This window comes from Falco biarmicus, chromosome 1 (assembly GCF_023638135.1).
Source record: "Falco biarmicus isolate bFalBia1 chromosome 1, bFalBia1.pri, whole genome shotgun sequence".
Taxonomy (NCBI): Eukaryota; Metazoa; Chordata; class Aves; order Falconiformes; family Falconidae; genus Falco; species Falco biarmicus.
Genome location: NC_079288.1, coordinates 86,799,238 through 86,825,737, shown reverse-complemented (window position 1 = coordinate 86,825,737; position 26,500 = coordinate 86,799,238). Strand labels below are relative to the sequence as shown.

At 45.0% G+C, this 26,500-nt stretch overlaps 1 protein-coding gene across 1 annotated transcript in view; it reads left to right on the top strand.

Moving 5' to 3' along the window:
* The first annotated feature begins 8,126 nt into the window (after positions 1-8,126).
* Positions 8,127-26,500, top strand: part of SLC4A11 (solute carrier family 4 member 11) — a 123,823-nt gene continuing 105,449 nt past the window's right edge. Inside the window, exon 1 of the mRNA XM_056344473.1 lies at positions 8,127-8,444. Coding sequence (XP_056200448.1) covers positions 8,306-8,444 — 139 coding nt within the window. The 5' untranslated portion in view covers positions 8,127-8,305. The remainder of the gene's footprint in view (positions 8,445-26,500) is intronic.

The window sequence follows — 26,500 nt, the reverse complement described above, 5'->3', positions numbered from 1 at the left end:
CAAGCATTCCTCTGCTTTAGCAGTGCTTTACCTGAAGACCTCCCTGGTGCTGAGACTCAGCTGTGGTGCTTGAATAGTCTTAGAGGAGCAAGTATACATGGATGCTTTCTTATTCCAGTCCCACCTTGAGCCACCCAGCTCAGGACAGCTTTCCTGTAATGCTCACACTGACGGAGCAAGCATATGAGATCTTTGCCTTGGCCATTTTGCAACTGAGGGACAAAATCCCAACAAAAGCATCCTTCTAGCCCTCTTCTGCATGGAGATACTTGTCTTGTGGTCACTCTGGGCAAACTTTCAGGCCTGTTTTTCCTTCAGGGACAGGAACTGTTGTTTGGTCTCATTCTGCAACATGATTCACTGTCGCTTTCAGGAGCAACAACAGCAGAAATAGGCAGCATCCCTTAGAATGTGATTATTCTTAATTTGTGCAGGATGTAGAATTCTGAAATGGAATTTTACTTTAACTGGGTGGCTGCTGTCCTGAAGGGAAAGTGCCTTTAATTTCTTGAATGAAAATACTGGCAGTCTTACGTTAGTAAAAATTTAAATTTGAATTGTAGGATAAATGAGGTTGGAAGGGAGGTCTGGAGGTCTCCAGTACAACACCTTGCTCCAAGATAAGTGGCTTTTAAAGTGAGGCCAAGTTTCTAAGAGCTCTGTCCAGTCAAGCTGTGAGTACTTCCAAGGATGGGAGATTCTTCCACCTCCCTGAGATCCTGATCCAGTGCTTAAATGCTATCTTTAAGGAAGAAATGGAAAACATCACAATATTATTGAGTTGGAATTTCCATTTTTACAGCTAACATTTGCTACTGTGTGCCTTTTGAAGTCTGTCTACTATATTGCCTTATGCTGGATAGCTGTGTGCAGTGATGAGAGACCTGCTCAGCCACTTCCCCAAACCAGACAAATCCATTTCTCCCACTGCTTTCATACAGCATATGCTCCAGTCCCTGGTGTTCTGGTATTTCTCCACTGGTTGCATTTCAATTTGCATCTTGTGCTGGAAAGCCCAGGACTAGAGGCAGCACTCCTGATGTGGCCTCGCCAGTGCCAAAAGGGGGAGGAATTGCCAGAAAGTTACAGAAGAACCTCTATAGCCATGATACCTGGTAGAGTGTGTTGTGGCTGCAGATGCCAGGGAAAGCCCACTGCTTCCCCAGGTCAGAACTAACGTGCTCTCACACAGAGGGTGAGAAGTTGTCGGGTAGCAAATTTGAATTTGGCTTTGTGTTGATTTCTAATGGCTGTTAGAGCTGCTTGCTTGGAGTCAGCGGTTAAAAGCCTCGCAGCACTGTACAAGGGGAGTGTAGCTTTACTGATTGGATATCTCTTCAGAAGTTTCTCCTGCTCTAGATAAGGCAGAACACAAAACTGCATAAGGTCAGACAAGTAATAGTTTGAATCTTACTGTGAATCTGCAAAGGAATGGTAGCGATGTTACTTTTGCCTTGACCTAGAGATAACCACCGTGGGCTCTTGGTTGCCTGAAAGGGAAGCGTGCCTCTGCGCAACCTGGTTCACATGTGTCTGTGTCAAAAAGATGCCCCATTGAGACAGCCCTCACCCATGATGAGCAAACCCACAGCTTTAGCTGTTTCTCTGGATCTTGCTAGATCGTGATTGATGGCATCCTCAAAGATATTTCAACAGCAACAATAACCACCCTACACCTCTGGTCTGATATCAGTGCATTCTTTCAATAGTTTTAAATGTTGGCGTTTCCCCAAACAGCTTGCTTCCTCCTCTGTTCCTTTAGGAGAGGTGATATGCTTGCTTGTGAGGGAAGGTGAACTGATGCTCAGGCTCATTCTTGTCTTGCAAGAAGGTGACAAACAAAAGGTTTGCATGCAGCAGACAGGCTGTAGCCTGGTATCAGCTCTCAGATTAGTTGTAATTGAAAGGTGTAAAACTTTATGCACCAGCTGCTGCTTTAGCACTGAAATAATAGGCTTCCCCAGGTGATTAGCCTGTTGACTTTTGAGTTGAAGGTTTTCACCTGTACAGGGAGACCAGAGGACTCCTCAGGTGATTTCCTGGATTCCTTTGTATGTGGCCAGGCTTGCTAATGGGGCAACTCTGCCTTGGCCCTGCCTTGTTTCCTAATCTGCTGGAAACTGGCATGACCGATGCTCGTACGTGAAAGAAATGTCTGATCTGACATCTCATTAGGATTTCAACAGTGTTATGCAAATGTATGTTCTTGTCCTAACAACATGTTTGAACCCATCTCTATTAAACTTTGCCTGTGGTTTTTTGGGGTTTTTTGTTGGTTTTTTTCTTCTAGGAAGTAAGACTAGTATACTGCTTGTTCCAGGTCTGGCTCTGCTCTGTTGGGAGCAGTTCAGGCATTGATGTATCTGTCTCTATTTAGTGGTGGTTCAAAATGGGTCTGTCTGGGATAGCTGGTTTATTATATGCTGAGGAACGTGCCCTAGATCAGAACTGTTGGACAAAGCTGTACATCTGCTGAAGCTGTCCTTGGGACTGTGTTTTTTACAAGCTAGATGTAAGTAATCTTGCTAAATCAGCAGCCAAAGGTAAAATAAGTGAGTGCGGGGATTTTCCTTTTTTTTTCTAGTGTAGTTTCTCCCAGTGTTTGTCCATAACACTGCTAACGTCCCAAATCTTCCTTTTCCTGCCCCACTGATGGGTTCAGCTGCAGTTTCCCCCTGCTCCTGGGAATGGAGCAGGACACTGGAGCTAGTCTCTGGGGCAGAAGTGGTGAGAGATGCCAGTCCCTCCCTATCCACATGTCTGGGTCTGATGTTGTCAAAGACAATATCTCTTTGCAGTAAGTTCTTGGATTGGAGTCTGACATCTGAATAGCCAGAGCCTCCATACATCTGCACAAACATGTTTGTACGTCGATATCTCTGCTTGTGCAAAATAATCCTCAGACTAATCCTACAGGCTGTTAGTTTATTAATCTCTGGATTCTTGTGTTCTTGCAGTTATAGATTCCCTTTCAAATTAGCCATTCTTCCCTTGAGAAGCAGGGAAGAAAAACATATCCCCCAAGAATAGAAGGGTTCAGCTGTTCAGACCCCATCAGCCCCCTGGCATCTCCCTGCCCAAGATAAGGGAATTAAGGAGTGAGTTTGTAATAACACAACAGTGCAGTGATGCCCTGTGAGCAGGGATGAAATGGCTGCTCTGTGTGCTGGAGGCTTGTAGCAGACAGCTTGCTCAGCCTGGGGATGCCTTTTATTTTGAACTGAAATAAAAATAAATGTCAAAGTCTTCGCAAGCTGTTGTTGTGACTGAAAGAGGTACATTGTCTTCAGAAATGCTCCCCTGGACTTGTGTGCACCATGAGCTGTCACAGTCCTTGAAGAATCAAACTTGATTGAGCTCCTAGCACTGTCTGCATTCAGATCTTGTCACTTTGAGATCTATTGTAGTCTCTGCACTGGGTATTTGAAGTAGACTTATAACTATGTAGGAGATGTTCTTAGCTGCTTTTTCCCCTAAAGGAAGCTAGGTTTTATGTAATGGTGCCATGGGCGTCCTTCTGACAACCAGCTACAGCCAAACTTGACAGGTGATCTCAAAGCCTTTTACAAGACTAAAAGGAGAGGCATGCAGAGGGAAGGAACTAACTAGCATCCCTGCTAAAGAGTTTCCTTGCACTGCAGTGGACGCTGAGGAATCTACCTGTGATCTTGAATCCAGGGAGAAATCAAAGTCACTGACTTTGTTCTCCTTTTCGTGGAAACACTTGTTTACTTGGCACCAGTCTCAAATACTAGAGTCCTGTCCAATTTGGATTATGTAGCCACTTCTGTTGTGTGTTGTCATCTCCCCCCCCCGCCAGTTCCTCAATGCAGAGGAAGGTTGGGGGCTGCCCTTTGAGCATTCAGAGCACTGCAGTCTCATTAGATAAAGCTTGCTGGAAGGAGCGTGGTTGTATTAAATTTTCACTTTGGTGAGCCCCTTAATTATGTACGGTTGAACTTTTTTCCCTTGGCTGGCATAGTTCGTGATGAATGATGGTCCATGACAGGATAGCATAACTGGCTTGCAGCATAACATAGCTGAGATGGACAGCAAGCAATGCTGGCAGTGGGTGCAATCCCCTCCAAAAACTGGTTTGCTTTGATCTTGGAGCACATACGCAAGGCAGTTGGTGCAACTGGATTTGAGGATAGTGGCTTGCAGGAAAAACAAGCTGTTTGGAAGAAGGGTATTTTGGTGGGGACACAGCCATGTTCCCGTTGCTTCAGGAAAACTGGATACATCCAGGTTATTTAAGACCTGAGAGCACATGGATGAGCCTAAGAAATTCTGCAGGTTTGAGGGGGCTTGCCGAAGTCTCCTGAAGCAAAGACTTTGCATGCACACATGTACATGTAAAACCAGAAACAGCATGTGGCTGAGGTGGGAGTTAAACCTTCCTCAATATTGGTGTGGACGAGTTTCTCAACTTGTTAGGGCAATATCAGTTTGTGTAAGAAAATGGAAGTGGGTGAGGTTATTCTTAAGACTGAGGTAACTTCCTGATGCTAGGATGGGTAGGAGTGCCCTTCTAAGAAACAAGAAAGCAAAGGAAGGGTGCTGCAGCTGCCTATCCTGCAAGTCACAGTGCCTTCAGGAGTTTACTGCACGAGCACAGGACAGCGATCATGTCCTTTATTCACATCTATTCATAAACCTCTGCAGCTCAGACTGGGTTAGTGAGCCTATGCTGAAACAAAACACAGGTGGAGGGAAAGGACCTGGCACCTGCTGCTCAGTCCCTTTCCGGTAAGGAAAAGGAGGTGATGAGCTGCAGTGACTTGTATTGGGATGAAAGGATGGAGGTAGGATTGCTCTTAATGTCAAGGACGGAGCTATTGGAACTGGGCAGAGCAGCACTTAAACTGATCTTTGTGGTTGAAGTAGGAGAGCTGTGACATACATGCGGAACTGATGTTGGACTCCTTAAAGCTTAATTAGAAGGCTCTTAACACTGTAAATAAAGAATTGATCCTGGGGGATTGGGAATTTTAAGACACTGATATAAGGCTTCAGTGTCTCCTAAGGAAACATCGTGTGGAAAAAGCCTGTGAAGTGGGAGCAGCATCCCAACTACTCCAAATGGCTGGAAAGTCAAGAGATCATAATTTTAACTGGATGAGACACATTCTTTAGTTTGACATCATCGGGTTCAGAGGGTGCCCTTCTTAACTTTGTTAGTCTTGTTATTACCCTTAAACTTACAAGGAAGGTTTTGAAAGGGGATTGCTGTGCCCAGCGTTGTTATAAGCATGACCTTGCAGAACAAGTCGAAGCGGATGTATTTGGATCCGAGCTGAGACCACCAACAAGCACTTGGCTTAGAAGAGAGAGGGAGAATGACTGTCCAACCTGTCCTGTACCAAAAGCACAGTTGTTAAAAGCACTGTAGGATTACAGAACTACTAATGAGGACTCTGCCTAGGTTGGGGATCCAAAAAACCTCATTTATGAAAGCAATCCCACTGTAAACAAGTTTTTAGTCTCAGTAAATAGACACTAAGTGCTGTGAAATTGCAAATGGAGAAACTGAACTGCAAGGGGTAACATTTAGGGGTAGACTCCTGTTCTGGAACAGGCTTCATTACCTTTCTGTAAGCCATTAATTCAATAAAGCAGTGTAACAGATCTGTTTCTGCCTCATTTTCAGATGCTATCATCTGCTTTTATTGTACCCTGAATAAGGTATCAAAAACTTTGTGTGGATGGAAAGCTGACAAGGGCTAGAAAAACAAGACAAAAGCATATAAAACTGGCCTCCTTGAGAGTGTGGACTGACACAAGGGGAAGAAAGAGCTGCTGGGGTCAGGGCTGAGGTTAAGTTTGCATAATATGTACCTCTAGTTGCTTACCCTTCTAACATAAACCTCAAAACACATGACAAAATCCTTCCTCTTCAGCTCAAAAGTGAGACTGAATAAACTGAGGAAATCCAGCCTCTGCAGAAAGAGGTGGTATGTTACTCTTGGATCATGGGTAGATTTTTCTGCTTTAACGATCTGGTATGTCATTGATTAGCAGCACATATACTTGGCTTTCACTAACAAATGGTGAAATTCTCAAATACTGCAATTAAGCCTTTGCAGATGCACTAGCAGAGTTTCATTTTAAGCCTGAAATGCCATAGTTGGGTGTTGCCAGACTTTGAAGCTCCTTCTGAAGGAAGGCGATCAGAGTTCTGACTTTCCATATAGCCTCTACCACAGAAGGTTTAGCAGACTGCTTGAAACTTGTGCATATGTCATTGACGTTGGTATAAGCTTAGGACTGGAGATGCCTTCTTCATCTGAATGGTCTAGACATGACTGGCAGGCACTTAACTGGGTAGTTGTATTTATAACCTTTGCACCCTGTGTGACTAGTGTACAACTGATTTCTGTCTTTGGGTACTGTGTAGACCTGCTCACTAGAGCTGGAAATCTCCGGAGCAATCTGTATCTACTGTAGTAGAATTGCCTGTTGTTGACTTCATGCAGGAAGATGTGACTGTAGGTCATGCTTTTCCATCTCTGTTCCAAAACATAAAGGCAAACTGAATAATAATCAGATACAAGGTTATACAAATATTGAATAAGGCTTAGCAAATGCACTAGTGTTCCAGATCTGTTTCTCTTAAGCTTAATGCCCAACATGCAACTTGCCAAACCGTTAAAAACGTGCAGCCCACAAAAGCAGTGCTCTAAAGCACAGAATGATGGAACTAATGCTGTGTGTTTTATGGTTGAGTAATTAAAGGCTGACTTGCACTCTTTCACTCCAAAATAAGGAAAAACTTACAGAAGCGAATTTCTGCTTGCTACTGTGAAAGTGTTTCCCAGTGTGCTTCTGGTGACAGTGTTGTTAATCAGCAGGTTTGCGTTTCCAGAGCTGCCAGCCAGACTCTGCTCTTTAAAACAACAGCCTCCAACAGCAAAGGGCTTTTCCAGTTGAGCAGCAAAGGACATACAAAATATACTTCATCCAACAGCCCTTCTGACAAGAATAATTGGTGAAATGAGGATCCTCCATGACAGAGAAAGGCATGTTCTGTGGTGGAGCCAGTGAGGACTTCTTGCCACGTCTGTCTCTATACTGTCCCTTGTTACAGCTCTTTGGTCTTCCCAGGCTCCTACTGTGGCTTATTGGCTTAAAACCTGGGCTCTGAATCTCCTTCAGTCACAGATTCTCCTGGTGTATCCCCTACTGCTGCAAATTTTCTCTTTTTTTTTTTTTTTTTTTCTTTTTACTGGCTCCTATTCATTACTTCCTGCTTGCCCCATACTTGCTTCCAATTTTACTCAGCAAAGCCGAAACCATTGAGTCTTAAGTTCTAAAGTCTAAGGGTTGTTGAGCATATGCAATTTAGCTGCTCTTTCTCCTCTCCTTGAGGAGAGAGGAGGCTTATAATTTGCCTAGGTTTTTGGTGATGACAAAAATCAAATTTGACACAAAAAAGCTATCCCCTGTTCATTAAAGTCTCAGTTCTAAATCATGGGTCCAAGGCTTTTCAAAAAAAGTCACCAGAAATTGAACAAAACAATGTGTTTATTCCCATGCTGCTTTCTGAGAAGCAGTTGAATTCACATGTTCCAAAACAACTCTGCCTGAGGCAGACCCGGCTAGCATGCAAACTCCTATCTTGAACAGCCAGGACTCGGTGAATGTAAAAGCAACTGAAAACAGTACTGGGAAGGGTTAGGCAGCCTTAATAACACTGTCTAAAGATGTAGTCTTGGAAGGAAGATTGTCTGTCTAAAAACTCTTTTTTTTTTTTTTTTTAATCAAGTCTTGCTGAATTCCCATAAGAACACGAAGGATTTAATTCAGACTTGCCACACTCTTGCGCAGACCTCTGCAGACCCCACATCATTCCTGTTTAAATAGCCCAGTATTCTTGAATCTACCACAATAGCACAAAAGACAAATGGAAGTGATTGTGTGCTTGAGAGTCTATTTTCTTTAATGGATGCATTTCAGGGGTCATGGGCCATGTGGCCCTCCCTTAGATATACAATCAGACCCTGAAAGAACATTGTCTGCTGGAGAACTTCCTCTGACACACCACCCTGCTGAAACAGCATGACAACAGCCGTGTTTCATTTTTCAAAGAGCTGCATTCAGCCAACTTTGTAATTAGGACAATGAGGAATACGTATCTCTAAAGCAGCGTGTCTTTTAATAGTTGATTTATTTTTAAGAATGGGTGTGATTCAACAACTTCTTAAAAACTTCATCTCCTACTGTCTGTATCTTAAGGAATAAGCCTGGTGTTGATCTAGTGATCCTTTAAATGGAAGCCTGGAGTTGGCTGGCTACACTGTTTTGAATGTATTTTTATCAATGTTATACCAGTGTTTGGGCTCTTCAGACTTGCTCCTTGGCCTCTCTGTTACCGGCAGTCTTGCGGTGTGTTCATCTGACCCACTCAAGTGAGCGTCTTGCAATGGAGATGTTTCCTGTGAGAGGTTAGTGATGTTTGTCTGATCTGATATCAGTGCATGAGCTCCACGATGGCCAGCATGAACGCATGTGTTGCTGGGGGGCTGCATTCTCCCTGTTTTGGGGGCTGAGGGGGAGGGGACAGGCAGAGTGTTCTGGGGATTTTTCTGTCTGGCTGCCCAGGTCGGGGGATTGTGGTGTGGTGCCTGGTCCTTCATAGTGGGCTTGGAGAGAATGCTTTTGAAGTAGTTTGGGGTTTTTTTTCCCCCCTGTTGGTTTGGCCACCATTTGTGTAAGGGCTGTAGCATGTTGGTGACTTGTGCAGTCCAAACACCCCACAGGCACTGGAGGATCCTTTCTTTCCCATCCAGGCTAAGGGATAGCAATGTGATTGTGATGCTCAACCAGGAGTCTCCCTTCTGCTCTTGTTGCTTTTTTAATACCATATCTCTAGTACTGGAGTGTGAAGAACTGTTGCCCAGATCCTCTTCTATGCTAGGGCTTTCTGCCCTCCTGGTTCCTTACTAGGAGGTGCTGACGTGTCAGTAATCCTTTCTGTACAGCACCTCTAGACATTTAATTTTTTTTCCCCAGGCCTGAATTATGCTGGCAAGCATGGCATGGTGCCGCCAGCAGGACTAGGCACCGGGTTTTGGAATTGGGAAGACAAACTGCAGTGGGCGATCTGTATCTGCTAAAATGGTCGAGTCTATGTCAGTGCAGCTGCTTCTGTTCCCATCAGAACCATCCCTCAATGCTCCCTGAAGCACTGGCTGCTTGAGTGCGTTGTGTACAACTTCTGTCTTTAAAGCTGAAGCCCTACATCTGTTGCTAAGTGTGTCATTGTATCTTTTGCCTTCCTCGGTACTTTCCAAGCTTCTCACGCTTTGAGCATTAAATATTTGAGTGTTTCGTGTGCAGCCTGGCCTTAACATGGGTGCCAAGCGTTGAGACGAATGAAGTTGACCACCAGCTTTGCCCCTCCACCCTACTAACTGATCACATCAAATTCAAGCTACATTCCTTGACAGAAACTTAAATTGCTCTAGGCATCTTGGGTGGGCTGAGTATCTCCCTGATAAGTCCTTGAAGGGTCTTGCTTGTAATAATGTTCCTCAGTCCTTGGCGTGGGCGAACAGCACTGAACTCGCAACAGAGCTCCATGGTAACAAGCAATGGGATTAACAAGAAAAATAGCCAGTTCTCTTGGTTACTAGCTTTTACACAATAGCCTTGCAGCTGGAGGAGCACATGGCTGGACCAGGCGTGCCCTGGGTTCAAACTGAAGTAGTCGCGACTGCCACTTTATGGTCCTACCACCCAAGATTTGTTCTTCTAATACGCTCTCAGGCCAGGGATGAGGTCTGCTCTGGAGGTGGAGTAAGTTCAGAAGGGACTCGGAGAGAGGAGGCTGTGAGCACAGTGATAGGCACCAATTTCATGTCTGCTCCAGGTGTTGCTGACGCCTTTGGGACCAGAGTAGCTAGAAAAATGTACTTTTGGGTTTCAGCATCACAGTCTTAAGGAACTTTCTCTTGGTATGGCATGAGGAGCAAGCAGGACAACAGATAAGGAAACTGTATTTTCTCAAAGCCACAGTATTTCTGTTTCTCATTAGAAGGTAATGATAGCTGGCAAGAGGAGATATTTTTTAAAAAAAATCTCACAGACTTTCAAATGCTATTAACAGTACCTCTTGTACCCTTGAGGGTAGCTGGTTTCTCAGTAGTCCAAGCTCGTATATGTTAGTACCACTGGGCTGCCTACCTAGAAAGGCTTCAAATTCTGTGCTGTGAAAGAGTTGAGGATTTCCCTCGCATATAGGCAGACCTCTACCTGAAGGTGAACACCTCCAGCTGGGCGACACTAGTCCTTGTCTACAGCAGATGCTGTTCAGTGCCTAGAAGCTGGTCAGGACTTCAGCTGACCAGACAGTGCAAGAGTTGTCTCTGGATCGCAAATTTCAGAGGCTTTCGGCCAACAGTGCATTTGCAATGTTGTGTTGCTTCAGCCCCTAACCCCTCCCAAAGGAAAGGAGTCCTCATGCTCATCTCTTAATTATTGAGTATTAGAATTGTATGAATATAAGAGAAAACCAAGTAGGGCCACAAGGCACACCAACTAGTGAGTTTAGGTACTGAAATCTGAGCCTGGCTTTGCCCTGGGTTTGGGGTGAACAGTGTAGGATCAGCTTGAGAGGGGTTTGGACATTGGTTTCTAGCACTGTCAGGTGTTAAACTTGGGAATCTGCACACACACACCTACCTTTCGGAGATGACTCCTTTAAGTGCACAGCTACTGAACAACACCAGCCCAAACAGGAGACCATGGCCCAGGCGTAAGTTCTGGGATGCTGGTGGCAAGGGAAATGGTCAAAAGTTGTTCACCCCCTTGGTGGGCTGATGTGTGGGGAGTCAGTGTGCTACATCTGGCCACGTTCCCATGTTGCGTGGTAGTATGGAGAGGAGGAGGAGGTCAAGAATAAGTGTGGGTGAGGAAAGGGTTGTGTAAGTGCCCTCCACAGAAAGATGCGGGAATAATTTTGAACACTGAATTTCTATCAGCAGCAACAGAATTCAGGTGTAGACATCTTGAATTAATAACTGTTCATGCAGAGCAGAGAAACAGTTAACCTGCGGTGGTAACTGCTGATGAAGCATTACATACTTGTTTCTCACAAGTTTAAGTATTTTTATTTTTCCTTTCTGGTAATGAACATCTCCTAATCTGACTGAAAAGCTATGATAAGCCATAGTACTGCTCCCCACTGCATTTTGTGTATGTGTATATGTATGTATGACTCCCATCTTGATTAGAGGATGAAAACTGTACAGATAAGGTACCTCTGCTGGAAAGGCACTTGAAGAGAAACCCTTTCTTTTTGAGAAGCTTAAATGATTTTTCCCTGTGGAATTATCTTGGCTTTTCTTAAAATGGCTTTCTTTTTTGAGCACTACGTGATGGCATTTAAATAACATTTTATATCTCAAAAGTACTAAGTGTGCACTAAATTCTACTGTAACTATTAGGAAATAAAACTTCTGCCTGTTGGCAGAAAATGGATGTGATGCTTCTGTATTTGAGTCATTTACTACCTTAAAGAGTAAAAGATGGGGGTCTGGCAGACAGTTATGAGCCCAAGTGTGACACAGATATCTAGTAAGGAGACCAATGCAGACAGGCACAGGAAGCTTGACAAGATGAGCACTAATTCTCTGAGGCAGGTTTCTATTAACATGACTTTTTCTTGAGTAATTTTCAGCTGTAGCTCTTGTCTCAGACTCTTCTATGTGGATATATTAAATGGTACATGGTGTACCAGACACTGAGAAATGTACTACAGGGAAGGGATGTATCCACGCTGTGGTGTGGATTCTTCTCCCAGTGGATAAGGGTTTATAATTGCAAATACCAAAATACAAAGGTAGAGACTAGCTGTATGAGGGTGTTATCTGTTTTGCTCAAGTTGTTTTTAAATAAGCAAAAAGCTTTTTTCTCAAGTAAACCTCCTCTGCCAGAGAGGGGAAGAATAGATTTCTTTAAATACCAAGGTTTTTAGCTTAACTGGTGTCCTTGTGGTTTGTCAGCACTGTGTATTTGTGGGTGACAGCTCCTTTCTCCTGAAGGAAGGAAAGTATGGGGAGCGATTACACATCTCATTTTTGTTTTTTCTTCATTGCCACAACTTTACTCTCTCTTTTATCAGCTGATACTGATGTCTTGTTAGCTTGGTTTATCCCTTCCCCCTTTTGAAAACATTGCACTTTTCAGCTCCTCTAGCAAGCTGAAAACCAGATGGATCATTAATTCTTTTATTTTTTGTGGTACACATCCCAAGTGTATCTCATTCCCACTGCTGTTTTCTGCGTACTGTAGCACCGTTAAGCCCCTCTGCTTTTTCTCTAGCTGCTGTTAGTTGAGAGTAGGAATCAGTCTCTTCTTGTGCTGACAGATACATCAGTAAGTTGTCGCTTCCCTGGTGAACTAAAAATCTGCCTCTGATGTGTGAAGCTAACTATCAGCCTGAGTCAGTGTAGCTTAATCTTCATCTGGGGCACTCTGTTCATCACCATATGCCCCAATCCCCTTACTCAACTTGTCCAGGGTGTCCTGTGTGCCATGTGTGTTGCATGTTTTGCTCGCTGCCTCTAAGACAGCTATTGCCACCTCCCAGAAGGTGGGTTGCTTACCCATTGAGATGTGGGTTTTATATGCAGGCATCTGTTTATGGTGGTTTTCTCTTGCTATGCTTGTGCCTCACCTGTGAGGCTGGTTAATTATGATATCCCTGATGTAAGCTCTTCCCTTTAAGAGTGGGGATAGTGTTTGTCAGGAATGATACTTGACTCTGAAAACAAAGCGCTTGGAAGCTGAGCCTCTTAGGAAAGCCTAATTGCTTAGAAATAGAAGTAGCTTTGCTTTCACCTTCAAAAGGCAATAGGTGTCAGCTCTGGTGCAAATTAATCAGAGTCTGTGTATAGAGCATCAAGAAACCAAACGCCTAGATCCTTAACTAGCTGTTCTTAATTCTAGGCGCTTCGTACCATGCATTGTCACTGATGCATGTATTTAGATTTCAACAGAAGCTCTTTAGAGGATCACGGTCTCAGCAGCACACGCATTTCCCCATGAGGCAAAGAAGTGGTTTCCCTTGGCAAAATGTGTTTGCAAAACTTCTGCTACAGACTCCAAGGCTTGGTCTGGGAGATGGGTGACTTCGTCCTTCAAATTCCAGCTGAGTTCTGGCTGCTGGCAGGCTGTGGGGGCTCTGGTGGAATATTTATCATCCTATGACATGTGAACAGTTAGGGGGGATCCTGATGTGTTGATGCTGGACTGTTGCCTTCTATCAAAAATTGTGGAAGGTGTGATGTAGGTACTGTTTGCAGCAGCGCAAAGACTCTTGGAGAAGAGGTCTGTGCGTATAACTCTGACCGTGACTCTGAGTCTGCACGCAGATAAAAATTAACTGGAGAGTATCCCACTGTCATGAATGTGCCATGGTCATTTGGTTTCTCCAGCTTTGCAGATGACAGAATGTGAGAATGAAATGTTTCTGAAGGAGTCTTAAAGGATAGACTGCTTTGATATTTAAATATGCATCCGGGGAGGCGGGTAGTTGTGTGTCTTGGAGAAGAATGCAAGTTTATTTGCTTGCTTGGATGATTATTTGACCACCACTTGTAGTGTGAAATATGAATTTGGAGAGCAACTAATAGAATGGCTCCAGTGACTGCAGGCAGATGTGGGGTGGGGCATGCAGTCTCTGATGCTTATTCAATGAGCTCTGTTTTAAAGGTTGAATATGGAAATGCAACCATGCGTGCACGTCCTCATTCATCCTTACAAGGCCTTTGACTGTTGGGTTCTTAATTGCAACTTTCAGTTATACAGAGCGGGTTTGTGCGAAAGAATTGAGGGGAACCTTGAAAACAGTGGTTTAGGAAATCCAGGAAAGCAGCGCTGCAAGTTTGGCCTTGCTTTTCACTTCTGATGAATTTTGGAGGCTTTTGAAGCCTTAGGTGTTGCATGAGCATATAAAAGCAAAGAGTGCTGCTCTTTACCTCCATGGTGTGAGAAGGAGTAACCTTGACCCCCACGGTGACAAGCCATTCAATAGCTCTTCAGAGCTATTTCTGAGATGGGGTGACATGGTCTGCTCTACGTGGGACTGGATGACCACATGGAAAGGCAGCGTGAAATACGTCTGTAATACAACTTCAGATACAACTTCAGATAAACCACGCTGTACACATGAGGTTTTAGCCTCCTCCAGAGTCCAGCTAAGAGCCAATCTGCTCCTGACAGTTGAGAAATGAAGATATGGTAGGATTTGTTCCGTATGCAGTCTTAAAATGAATAAATACAATTGGTCTTCTCTATTCAAGCACTAGCAAAAGCAGAGCAGGAGATAAAATGTTAATGCCCAGCCTATTTTGGCTGAAAATCTCTTGCAAAATAAATAGCACTGCATGATAGACTGAACTAATTACAAGTCTACTTTCACTGCAGGTAAGAGTGGATGGGAAGAAAAAAACCATCTTCAATACCTTCAATATATTTGTGACTTCTGCACAAAAACTGTAGGCAGCCTGAAGCACTCAATCGCACATCCATGGATGCTCTTAACATGAAAAGGTCAATAATGCCCACCAGCCAGCCTGCCTGCCTGCCTAAACCAAGCTCTGTGACCGCCTGTAGGTCCCTCCATAAAGGCGGGTTTAGAAGTTTGAAGGTAAAACCAGTTGCTCTGGTCCCTCGTATCTGAGGTAACAGTGCTTCCAAAATTAGGAAATAAGCTCTCTCATGAGGTTTACCTATTGGGATACTGTGATGTTAGTAAGGCTTGTGTTAAATGACCGCTAGTGATGATCTTAATGAGTGTGTTTGAAATTGCCAGTGGAAAAACATGAGGCAGGTGGTATTAAAAACAACATTTTAATACCTGCTTATGTTACCAGGCATTATCTTAATATAGAAATAGTGGTATCATCTGAGCACTTAAAATTAAATTTTACTTAAGGTCCCCCTCAGGGTAAGGCCATATATATCTATTACATAGCACTTGAAATAACCCCTCTTAGGTATCTGAAATTCCCTGTGGGGTAGCTGAGCCTTTGGCTTATCCCATGGGTCGTTGCAGCAAGAATCTGCTAACCAAACCTAGTCTGATCCACTTAAATGAGCTCTTCCCTCAACGTCATCAGCATTTGGGGTGCTCATCCCTTGCAATAACACGCATGGCCTTCTGGCCTTTCATCTTTGGGGGGAGCAGGAATCAGCATTGTGGCGTAGGCACCATAGGTGCTGTAATATTAGAATCATAGGATGGTTTGGGTTGGAAGGGACCTTAAAGCCCACCCAGTTCCGACCCCATTGCCATGGGCAGGGACACCTTCCACTAGACCAGGTTGCTCCAAGCCCCATCCAACCTGGCCTTGAACGCTTCCACAGATGTGACATCCACAACTTGTTCCCTGTTTTCCTCTCCTCTAGCAGTCTTGGTGTGGCTTTAGGATGCTCTGTTCTGCTTGTGAGCACTCCTTGCCTGCAAAATGAGGGAGGATGACTGTGTTACATAAGACTTCTCTGTAACGGGGCATCCCCTTTGCAGAGTATAAGAGGGATGAGCTGTGTGTGGTTACACATCTTGCATGAACCTCCAGTTAACTAATGCACTCGGGTATATTAGCCTAAAGCGTTCCTTCCATCTTCTCTGGTGGTGGTGTTTCTTTCAATCCAAATGAACTTTGAGGTGAAATGCAGAACAACTCTTTGAAATTAAAGCTGCTTATGCTTAAAGCGCTGCAGAAGTCATCATGCTGGATTGCAAGATAGGTCTGTGTCTGCAACACCCCCAGCGAGAAGTCTCCCATGTGAGTAATTTCTGCCTACTAAAAATCTAAAATTGACCCATGGGATGACACCCTGTATTACAACTGGAGAACAAATTTATCTTTTTCTGAGGCACTGAGTGTTTAATCCCTGTGGACTCTCTCTCTTGAGATGCAGCTTTAGAATTTGTAGCACATCTGAGAGTCTTTCGAACTTGGGCTCCGTCAACTAGTTTTTGGCTAAATGTCTGGTTTCACATCTGATAAACTTTTAACTTGGAGTATGTGAAAACAAATTCATAACTTGCCCATCCGTAATCCAAAAGGGCAGGCGTTCAGGACCACTTCAGAGGGTTTTTTGTCAAGCAGTCCTGCTTATGGGTTTAATGGCCAAATCACACTGCAAGCCTGTAGGCTAAGGTGGTGGCGTGGAGGCGGCATTAGAAGTGGCTGTGATAATGATGTGCGAGGTTGGCAAGGCTGCAAGGGCTAAATCATGTGTGTAATCTCACAGGGGACTTTGCTATGAAACAACAGATGTCATGGCAAGGCCAAGAGGAATGCTGGCCAGAACAGAGCAGAGCAGACCATACATACCTATTCTGGACTTCATCTTGCTGGTTTATAAAAGCATGTTGTTTCCTGGTGGCTGGGGTTCCTTCTTGTACTGTTCTTGGCTCTTCTGGCTGTACAAACATGACACCTCCAGAAAGGCCTCTGACACTCAAAGATGCTCATGCTGAGAGATGTCATCTCTCTAAAATGTGGGGTTTTCAGGGGAAAAAAAGCAGAAGTCTGCAATTAAATTCAGTCAGCTTCAGGATTCTGCAGAACAGGAATCCTATGGTGCAGGACATGCTATGCTGTGTATTCTGCTGGGGTTTCCTTTCTGATTAAATGACTTAACAGAAGGAAGTCATAACCCACTCCATATTCCCTCTTTTGTCTGGAAGAGTTAACTTTGCAGCCCACTCTGTGTTCCCTCTTTTGTCTGGAAGAGTTAACTTTGCAGCATGAAAACAATCTGGTGCAGCAGAATGACCGCATTGAGTGCAATGTAGAAATCTATTTGCTAAATGGTGGCTTTTTTGGTGGTTTTGCAGAGTTCCTCTCTAAAGAACAGCTCTTGTGCTACCATTGGGGTCTTTTAGACACAGCAAAGTCACCGGCTTGGCTCTGGCCACGCCAGGAGCAAGGATGGTGTGCCAGGGTGGAAGTGGGCAGGGGGAGCTGGATGGAAATACATGTCGCCAACAAAGTGAGGGAGCAAGACAGACTGCATGTGGGTTCCTACCCCTAGAAAAAATACTCTCAGCTTGCCTAAGAACAACTTTCTGGCTTCCCTTGGAGACCTTACCAAGTGGGAAACAGCCAGACAGCTTATCTGCCTCCAGATAGAGAAGTGAAATACTAGTAGAGGTGGATGAGGATCCATCCTGAGGCAAGGCTGTAACCAGGAATCAAGGAAGGTGTTGGTAGCTCTGGTGTCCTTCCTCTCAAAGAGATGAGAAGCCTTGTACTGGATTTGTGTGCCTGTTTGGTGGTGGGGGCTGCCGGGCGGCTCCTGTGAGCAGGTGCCAGCAGGTTCCCCCGTGCCCGATGGCGCCAACGCCAGCCGGCTCCCAGCCGGGCCCGCCGCTGGCCACGGCCCAGCCCAGCGGCCACGCTGGCACCGCCTGGGGGGCGCCGCTTACACCGGGGACAAGGGACAGATCCTGCGGCAGCGCCAGGCGCCGGAGCAGAGGTGCCCCCCACCCGCGGGGCAGCCCCCGGCCAGGCAGCCCGTGCCCCCCGGCCCGGCCCGGGGAGGTCCGCAGTGGAGCTGATCCCCAGCTGCAGCCCGTGGGAAGGACTCATGGCGGAGCAGCCCATGGAGGACTGTCTCCCTGGGAGGGCCCCACGCAGGAGTGAGCTCTGCGATTTTAAGGTTTGGGTTTATTTCTTATTATTACCAATCAAATCAGAATAGGGGGAAATTAAACTAATGTCCTTGGGTCGAGTCTGTTTTGCCTATGACAGTAACTGGTGAGCGATCTCTCTCTCCTTGCCTTGATCCGTGAGCCTTACATTTTTATTTTTTTTTTTCTCCTGGGTCTGGTGAAGGAGGGCAGGGAGAGAGCGGCTGGGGGGGGTGGCACCCAGTGCCCAGCCAGCATTAACCCAACCACAAGCCCAAACAACTTCTACAACATCAGCTAGTGCTGTGATTTTTGGGCTAGAGGTTACAGAAGTTGGGGGGAATCTGGAGAGCAACTTTAAACGAAGATTAACTAGCTGCAGATGTCTTTCTGCAGAGTACTTGCTTCTGTCTACACCTGGCTAGACCTCTTTGGATCTAGAAAACATTCAGAGACTGCCCAGACTGCTTTTATAGGGCACCATGAGTAAGTCCGTTACAGATGTACATGCTCAATACCAGCAGAAGTGTTTACTTTGTGTGCCTTTGGCTTGCTCTGGATCACTGAAAACCTAGAAAGCAGGCTCTGAAGGCCTGCTGCCTGCTTCCATGCCTGCTACTTTAATATTTCTAAGAATTGAATGCTGTGAGCAGAGCATGTTTGTGCTGGGAATACTGTGACACTCAGAACCGACACCCTTAATTGGGATCTGCCTTATAGACAGACTTGTTCTGTAATAAAACACAGCATTTCTTGCACACAATTCTTAACTTTTTTTTTTTTAGTTTTGATTATTTCCCACCCCATCCTCCTGAGCTAGGAAGCTTAAAATGATTGTGCTGTTCTCTATAGCTTTCTTCCCTGCCGCTTCTGGTACCCATAGGCTCTGCCCATGCAACAGCCCCTCTGCGGGCAATAAAGGAACATGGATGGGGGTGACTGGTCTTATCCAAGCAAGAAAAGAGCCACAGGGTGTTGAGAGGAGGAGGAAGGATCACCCAGATACATGGCTGTGACTAGAGACACATAAATTTTGTTCCTTGTTGTTCTTATTTCCCTCTTTAAACCACATGTCCAAGTTCATCTCTGCCTCAGTCTCCTCCACATCTTTTTTTTTTTTTTTTTTTTTTTTTTTTCCTTGGAAGCCTGGGGCCAGGGAGAAGGCCATGCAGGAGCTGGCATACCTCCTCAGGAGATGCTGAAAGGACAAGCTGCTTCTGGACGCTATTATCTGTTCTTGTGGCTTTGTTCCTAGTGCCCAAGCACAGCCCCTGGGGCTGTCCCTGGATGTGGGTAATTGTTACGAGCTGAGATGAAACGCGGCGGTGTCCCCCAGCCGGGGCTGCCAGCACAAACAGCTTTCCCAGCCAGCAGAGCCAGGAAGCTGCTGAGCGAGCGCTTCCCCTTGGAGCTCCTTCCGGAGGCAGGGGGCCTTCCTGCATGGGGACGCCAGCCCTTTCCCGGCTATATTTGGAGGATCTGTGCAACACAGCCCTGTGTAACTCTTGCAGCATCGGTCCAGCCTCAGGCTGCTGTTGCAGAGAAGGGGAAAAAAAATTAAAAACAACACCCCTGGGTTAGGATGAAGCAGGAGGCAAGGTGGTTGTAAGGTGGTGGAGTGGCCATGGTTTGCCTCCCCCTAGTAGAGGTGGTGATGGCAGGGCTGATAAGTAGCACTGATTTTTAGATGGTAAGGTTGGAAGCAAGGCTAGATGTAGGTAATCTACTCAACTTGTGTCTTTCTCCCTCCCTTGAGGGATGAGAGGTCCCGAGCAGGCTGTGAAGCAGATCCTGAGAACCTGTCCTAGTGTGAGTTGGCTCTTGTTGCCTTGAAACTCACTGTTAGTGTGATGATGATAAAATAAACAGAGATGTATGTGAGTAGCAAGTGCTTTGTGGGTCAGACAGGGTGCTATGTGGTGGGGCGCGTAGCTGGAGATGAGTTCTCTGCCCTGTGGAGCTGCGGGGTGGGTGAAGGAGGAGGTGGAAGGCTATTGGGGTACCCTGGATAGCTCCAGTGCTTGCTGGTCCTGCAGCTTCATTCATGCTTGTAAGGCAGGTACACAGGAGGTGGCCCATGTTGGCTGTGATTGGAATTTCCCAGCCCTCACCAATTCTCCAGAGTTTGGGCTGGCCAGGGGTACAAGTACTTAGAACCCACCCAAAAATTGCTGGTCTTGAACTCATGGAGAGCTCTAGAGGAGCTGGCTCTGAGGGATGCAGAAGAAAAGGGTTGCTTTCATACTTGCCTGTGCCAGTGAACAGTGTTCCAAGACTGGAATGAAGTTACAAGGAGCTTTTTGGCAGCCTTGGGATGTTGAGGGCTTCTTACACAGAGGTGGTATCCCCAGCCACTTCCCAGGACTCTGGTACCCATCTCACATGAGCACACCAGTGTGGCAATGGGGATACCACCCTGAGGGTACTGCCTGCTCTGAGCATGTGAAAGACCCTGCTGTAAAGGGTACGAATTGTACCGGCTGGGAAGACTTGTTCGTTCTCCTGTCCTGATGCCACCCGCTAATCAGCCTGTTCTCAGGGATGACGGGTTGAAGTCATCGTATCTCCCCATCTAACAGAGAAGCCTTTACCTGCAGGAAACCTGTTTAAAAGCATCTCAGCTGCTTCCCTGGAGCTTCCCATTCCGTTCTTCTGGGCTGCCCTGCTTTGAGCCTTCCAGAAATATACTTCCAGATGGCTGAAATCAATGTGCAAATCTCCTTGCTTTGAAGCAGGGGTGTTATTGCTTCCCTGAGCATCACCTTTCTGGAAGTCTTTTGTGTTAGCAGTGAGTTTTCTGTTGGGATAATAACTGGGCAATGATTTAACTCCTAACTTTAGTTCTGCGGCGCTCTCCTCTGTGCTGTTATATAACTCCATCTTCATTAAACCGTGCTTCAGTGTCATTACTGGGGCATGATTTACAGAGGGAAATGGAACATAAACTTGTGTTATTGAGCCAAATTTGTTTAACTGACCTGAAATAGTCTGTTGAAGTTGTATTCCTCCAGGCCACCACTAATTCTGTTTGTGTTGCTGAAGATATGAATGACTCTGTATGATCTGATCTTCCTCTGATTTAGGGTCTCTTGGTTACTGGAAATGCAGTGAGAAGTTTCTGGCTTACCCAGAATAATGGAGGAAAAGCACTGTGACTTTGGTAGGCAAAGAGAGGTGTCCTTGTGTGTCTTTGCTCAATTTGTTCCTTTACAGGAATACAAGCCAGGTTTAAAATGTAGTGCTCCAAAATGCAGAGTTGTCCGTGCTGCCCCTCCAACATCCCTATGCATCACTGGAGGGTCAGAAAGGCAATAGTAAGGGCCATGGTAAAAAATAGCTTCTGTACAAGGAATAAAAAAAGTTAAATTATCTTCAGCCTGGAAAAAGTCCCAAGGAAAGAGGACTGAGGAGTGCAGACAAAGGTGGGAGATGAAGGCATGTTATGCGGATTTCTTGCTTAACAGTCTAACAAAAGGGAGCTGTTCTTATGACTGCATGTGAAACTGTGGAGCTCCCTGCTGCAGGATTTTGAGGGTTTTAATGCATTTCAGCATCTTCAAAGAAAGAGTGAGCCCCTCTGTGGAAGGGATATGCGCTGCAGGCTATGAGGTGCAGAGACCTGCCTCTGACTCTCAAAGTCCTTGGTCTCCAGGCTTGTTGGAGGGTGTCCTAGGAGGCCTCCCTATAGGCTGGGCTGGTGTTAGAACTCTCTTCTAGGTATTTGTTGGTAGCTGTTATCCAGTCCAAAATACTAAGCTGGAAGTAGATTTTGTTGACCAGTGGAAAGAGCTGTCCTCAAGCTCTCGAGATGCTCTTGCTTTCCGCCATGCTCATCCTCAGCAGTTCCCCTTATGTTCAAGGTTAACGTGCCGATAGCAACAGTGCTTCCAGCCATAGCGTTCTCTGCAGAACAAAACTTCAATGGGATGTTTGTGTGGGAAGTGTGGCCAGAAACACTCACTTTGTGGATGTTGTAAGGAGTTGGGTTGAGTCTGTAGCTGTCTGCATCCTGATCTCTTTCCCTGGATTTACTAAGCTGTTCCTTATTTTTTTTCATAGGACTTGCTAAACTCTTTCCTCATAGTTTCTATTGCTTGTTGATGATCATAACCCTTATTATAGAGGAAATGGACCAGGTGAACCTCTGAGTCTTTCAGAAAGTCAGATAATAACCTTGAATCCAGCTAGGATGGTGCTTTCAGCACTTCAGAATGCTTTGTGGGATCGGGGCACTGCTAGTTAGTGATTTCAAGCTTCTTAATGAGTGAGGTTGAAAGCAGTCTGGTAAACCAACCCACACCAGATCTAGGTAGTGATAAGTTTGATATAGACTGAAATCAACCGTAAATTGTGCTGAAATGTTCTGAACTGGAGCATGTGTCTTGTGCAATAAGGGATTAGACTTTGATAAGGCTTTGGACTTCTCTAGAGCTGTCAAATCTCATTTACCTTGCTTGGGGTAGAACCTGCAACCTGGATTGGTTTTGGTATTGAGACAGAACCATCCTGTCTGTGGTGAAGGACACAAGTTCGTTCTCCAGTCTGTTGCTGGGGGACCAAAACCAGGGACGTGATGTCTAGGCAGGCTGCCTGGGGAGAACTGCTCACGGAGATGTACAAAGCTGGATAGCAAGCTTGGGTCAAATCTTCAGTGAGTGTTTCTTGCTAAAACTAACAAGAGCACTTAATTTATCAGTGTGGGGCAAGGTGGAATATCTTCATCCAAATCTGTTGGGCACTGAATGCCTATATCCCAAGGAGGTGAGAAAAAGCCCGGGGAGATAATATTACTCAACCAATATGACCACAACTGGTTCTCAGCACTTAGTAGTCCCCTAGCACTGCTTCAGAGTAAAGTATTTTGATTGCAATTGTTCAGGTAGCAATCATCAAAATAGCCTGATGAATCTAGAGGGGAGTCCTGGAACACATGGTGACAGAAGATGCCTGGCAGTTAACTCCTGTGGTGTTCTCAGTCAGTAAAATACTTGCAATGGCATGCAAGCCCTCTGTTCAAATACACCATGGGTATCTGCTTTGTATCTCTCAGATGAAAACAGAATCATGCTGAAGCAGCAGCCTGCCAGAGTTGCTTCTTTCAAACACTGCCTTGATTTGCTCCCCTGTTTTCACCAGCTGACAGCAGGACAGCCTGTTGGTAGCTTAGCCAGGCAGTGAGAGAAAGATTTGAAGGAATAAAGTTAGTATCAATAATGACATCAGTGGGAAGAGATGAACTTCTAGAAGTGTTCAAGGCCAGGTTGGACAGGGCTTGGAGCAACCTGGTCTAGTTGAAAGTGTCCCTGGATGGGACACAGATGGCATGGATGGGCCTATGACATGGATGGTTTTTAAGGTCTCTTCCAACACAAACCATTCTGTGAAATAGCTGCATGGCCAAGGAGATGAAGTAGATATCATGCAACTTCTTACCTAAAAATTTTTGCACAGTTCTAAGGAAAGAGCATTACTAGTTCTTTAATGTACAGCATGAGCACTTGGCATGTTTGTGTGTAGACGGGGAACATACTTGTAGGAATTTCTGACACAGTACCTTTTGTGGATCAGCATACTGGGTACCTGGAAAGGGATGGAAGGCAAACTCCTGCTGCTCTGGGAAAGGTATCATTGGACCTCTCCCTCCCTAAAGCTTAGAACAGTATGGAGTTACGGTTAAACTTGATCACTTAAGGATATCTTCCACCCAGCAGCATTGTGCATTAGTTGGTTTAATAATGTCAATTTTGTGACCACAATTCTAGCTACTTCTCTAGTTCCCAGCAGGGTTCAGGTTCTCAACGTCCAGAGACAAAATGGTCTGAGGCCTATCACTGTCTTGGGGAAAGAAGATGCTGTGGATAGAGGAGTTGTTTCTAGCTGTGAACTGAAATGTTCCCAAAATCAAACTGCTGTCTAGCTTACCAGGGTGTAAAAACATTCTCTTGTGGGAACAGCAATTGTAGGCCAGTCTGATAAGATGAATCTAGCCGCCTCTTTTCATATCTCTGTTAGTTTCTCACACATTAGAGGTGTTCAGAAGATTTGAGGTGCATAATTATTCTCAGATATCTTTATTTTTTTCATCGGGGAGGGAGCAAAGCCCTTAGACTACCAAGAGTATTTGGCTTCATTTAGAGGCTAAATGGTTGTTCTGTAGTGGGTGTTAAACCAGTGCAAGGGAATATTTCCTCTGTAAGTGAGACCCTATATCTGGTGGTTCTGGTGCTGAGAGATCAGAAATGACATCAAGGCTCCTTCTATAGGTCCATCCTTGTGGATACTTCAAACTGATTGAACTTTTGTGGACTTTGGCCACCTTTAAAAAAAAAAAAAAAAAACAACATAATGTTGTAATGAAGCAGTTGTGTTCCTGACGGGCTTTACACTGTCTTTGGGTGTAATGACTTGCCACATCCTAGGACTTCAGGACCTTCTTCCTCACTGGAAGGCTGATAAAAGGGCAGGGCATGTGGGAGCTCCCCAGAGAAGGAAATTACTGTTAAGATACTCTCTGCTTTAATTTCAGTCTTTTGTACCTACTTTCTCAGGATTCCTAGCCAGGAGCCAGTCTGTCTGCCAGAGGAGACAATCTGAATGGTTAGCATGCCAGTGCTTCTGTAGGTGGCTCTTTGAAGTCTACTTATCTTCAGTTAGGACACCCAAAAAATAATGTAGAAATGGAGAACAGAGGGTAGGTGTTGTAAGTGCAGCTGTCTGCAGAACAGGATCTGCAGCTTGGCATACGCAAGTATGTCACGGTGATCAATTCTAAATGCAATTCTCAAACGGGCAATGAAGGGTTGGTTTAGTGCATAAAACTTGTTTCTGCTCATTGTTGGGGGTAAAAGCCCGACAGTGGTGTGGTAAGAACCACAGTACTTGAAGACATTTCATAGTATTCTGCAACCTCAAGTGCAGAATAAGGAAAGGGGAGTATGGATGGGCTGTCTAAAATAAAAAATTAAGTGATGGAGAATGAGACATTAGATTGAAGCTTTCAGGCTTGGCTGGACGCTTCGTGGGTTTGGTGTTGTGCGCCAACTGTACTAAGTGTGCCCATCCACATCTGTGTGAGTTGAAAGCTATATGGATAGGTTATGAACTTTTGCTTAGGTAAAAAAATCTCTTACTAAAGAGCTCGCAGGTGTCTGTGCATCTGAATAGGGTTATATAGTTCTGTGCAATTGTAAGGCTTCAGAAATGAACCCTACACTGAAAATCTTGCATCCCTTTAAGTGTAGTGATATTTCCTGTGGCAAGGAAGCAATTTTATATTCTTCTGGAACAGGACTGATAGGACTGATAGTAAAATACTGAAATCAGAGATAAGAACCACTTGTTTTTCTTGCATTTAAAGAAAAAAAAAATCCAAAACCCCTCCACCTTGTTTGCTATATGGTAACCTTTGTGTTTTTCCAGTTTGTGCAGGAATAACACTCTCCTAGGAGAGGATGACTGGACTGCAGTCTAACAGGCTTAATAGGCGAAAACTTTCCTGTTAGCAAGCCAAAATTACCTCGCTCGGTTTTGTTCTGTTCCTTTCCAGTTCCTCTGTCTCGAAGCCTGTCCATAATTGCTTTCCTCGCAGGTCAGTTTTCTGAGAAACCGTAATCATTTTATTGTTCCCTCTCAGGATCCTGTTTAGCTCTGCCAACAACACTGGAGCGAGTGGTTCCAACTGCAGGCTTTAAACCTACCTGCCCAATGCTTCATGCAAAGCAGTGGAGCTCAATTATTAAAATGTTGACTGTTAATGCTAAGCTGCTTGATTTGGGGTATGAAGGGGATAAATGTAAGCCACAAAACAGGAGGTATAAAACACTGTAAAATCTTGCATCTACCTGGAAGTTTTCATGCAACAGTTTCTCCTGGAATCCTTTGTAGAGTGGCAGGTGATTTCAAGCTTCTTTCTTGGGTACAAAATGCTGAAGAGTTTCTCATTCTGCCTTGTGAAGACAGAAAAGAAAGCTGCAAGCCTCCAGATTGTTCTGAAACAGTTTATCCCTTTTACAAAAGGTTGCAGAAAGCAGACTTAATCATCTCACGATTGAACTAGATGATCATTGTAGGTCCTTTCCAAGTGACAATATTCAGTTCTATCTCAAGAACACCTTGTCTAGCGGTTTATTCTTTCTTCCCTCCCATGGGAAATGGAGATGCGTGGCTGGTGTTAAAGGGATGAAAAAATCCAACTTGTGAGGTGGTGTTTGGCGGTGGAGAAGGTGCAGATGGCCATGGCCCAGCCTCAGCTAGGTGGATCTGTTTGCAGACCCTCTGAGCTCCTGAAGATCTCTTCTGAAAGTGAGCTTGGCCTTGCTGGGAAGGAGCCTGTTGCTTAACAGTTAGGAAACCCTGGGTTGAGTGAAAGCTGGCTGGTTGACACAGACCACGGATAGCTCACCATGGAATGGTGGCCAAGAAGGAAGGCCCTGAGCTTGGAGTTAACTCCAACACTTAAAATACACCTTCACAACATGACTACTTGCATTAACCAACAGAAGAGAAATGCAAGTGTGTGCTTGAACAAGACAGCTATTTGTAATGCTTTCAGACTCCTTCCTGCTTGGCCTTATGCTTTGTTGGTGTTCACAGAGGGAGCAGATAAGTCCCTGATGGCATCAATAGTGTATGGCATTTAATGCAAAAATGTAATTATATGGGTATTGAGCTGTTTCATAATGGCATCAAGGGCTTTATTTATCCAGTTCTCCAGGCAGTGGGAATGCTACTGGTCCAAACTAGTTTTAAGAACAAGTGCTATCTAATAGCTTGCATATTTAAGTCAGCTGCTCTTTCAACTTCAAAAGAGCTTGGTTTTGTTTAATGTGGCAGTAGGGAGAGTAACTCTCC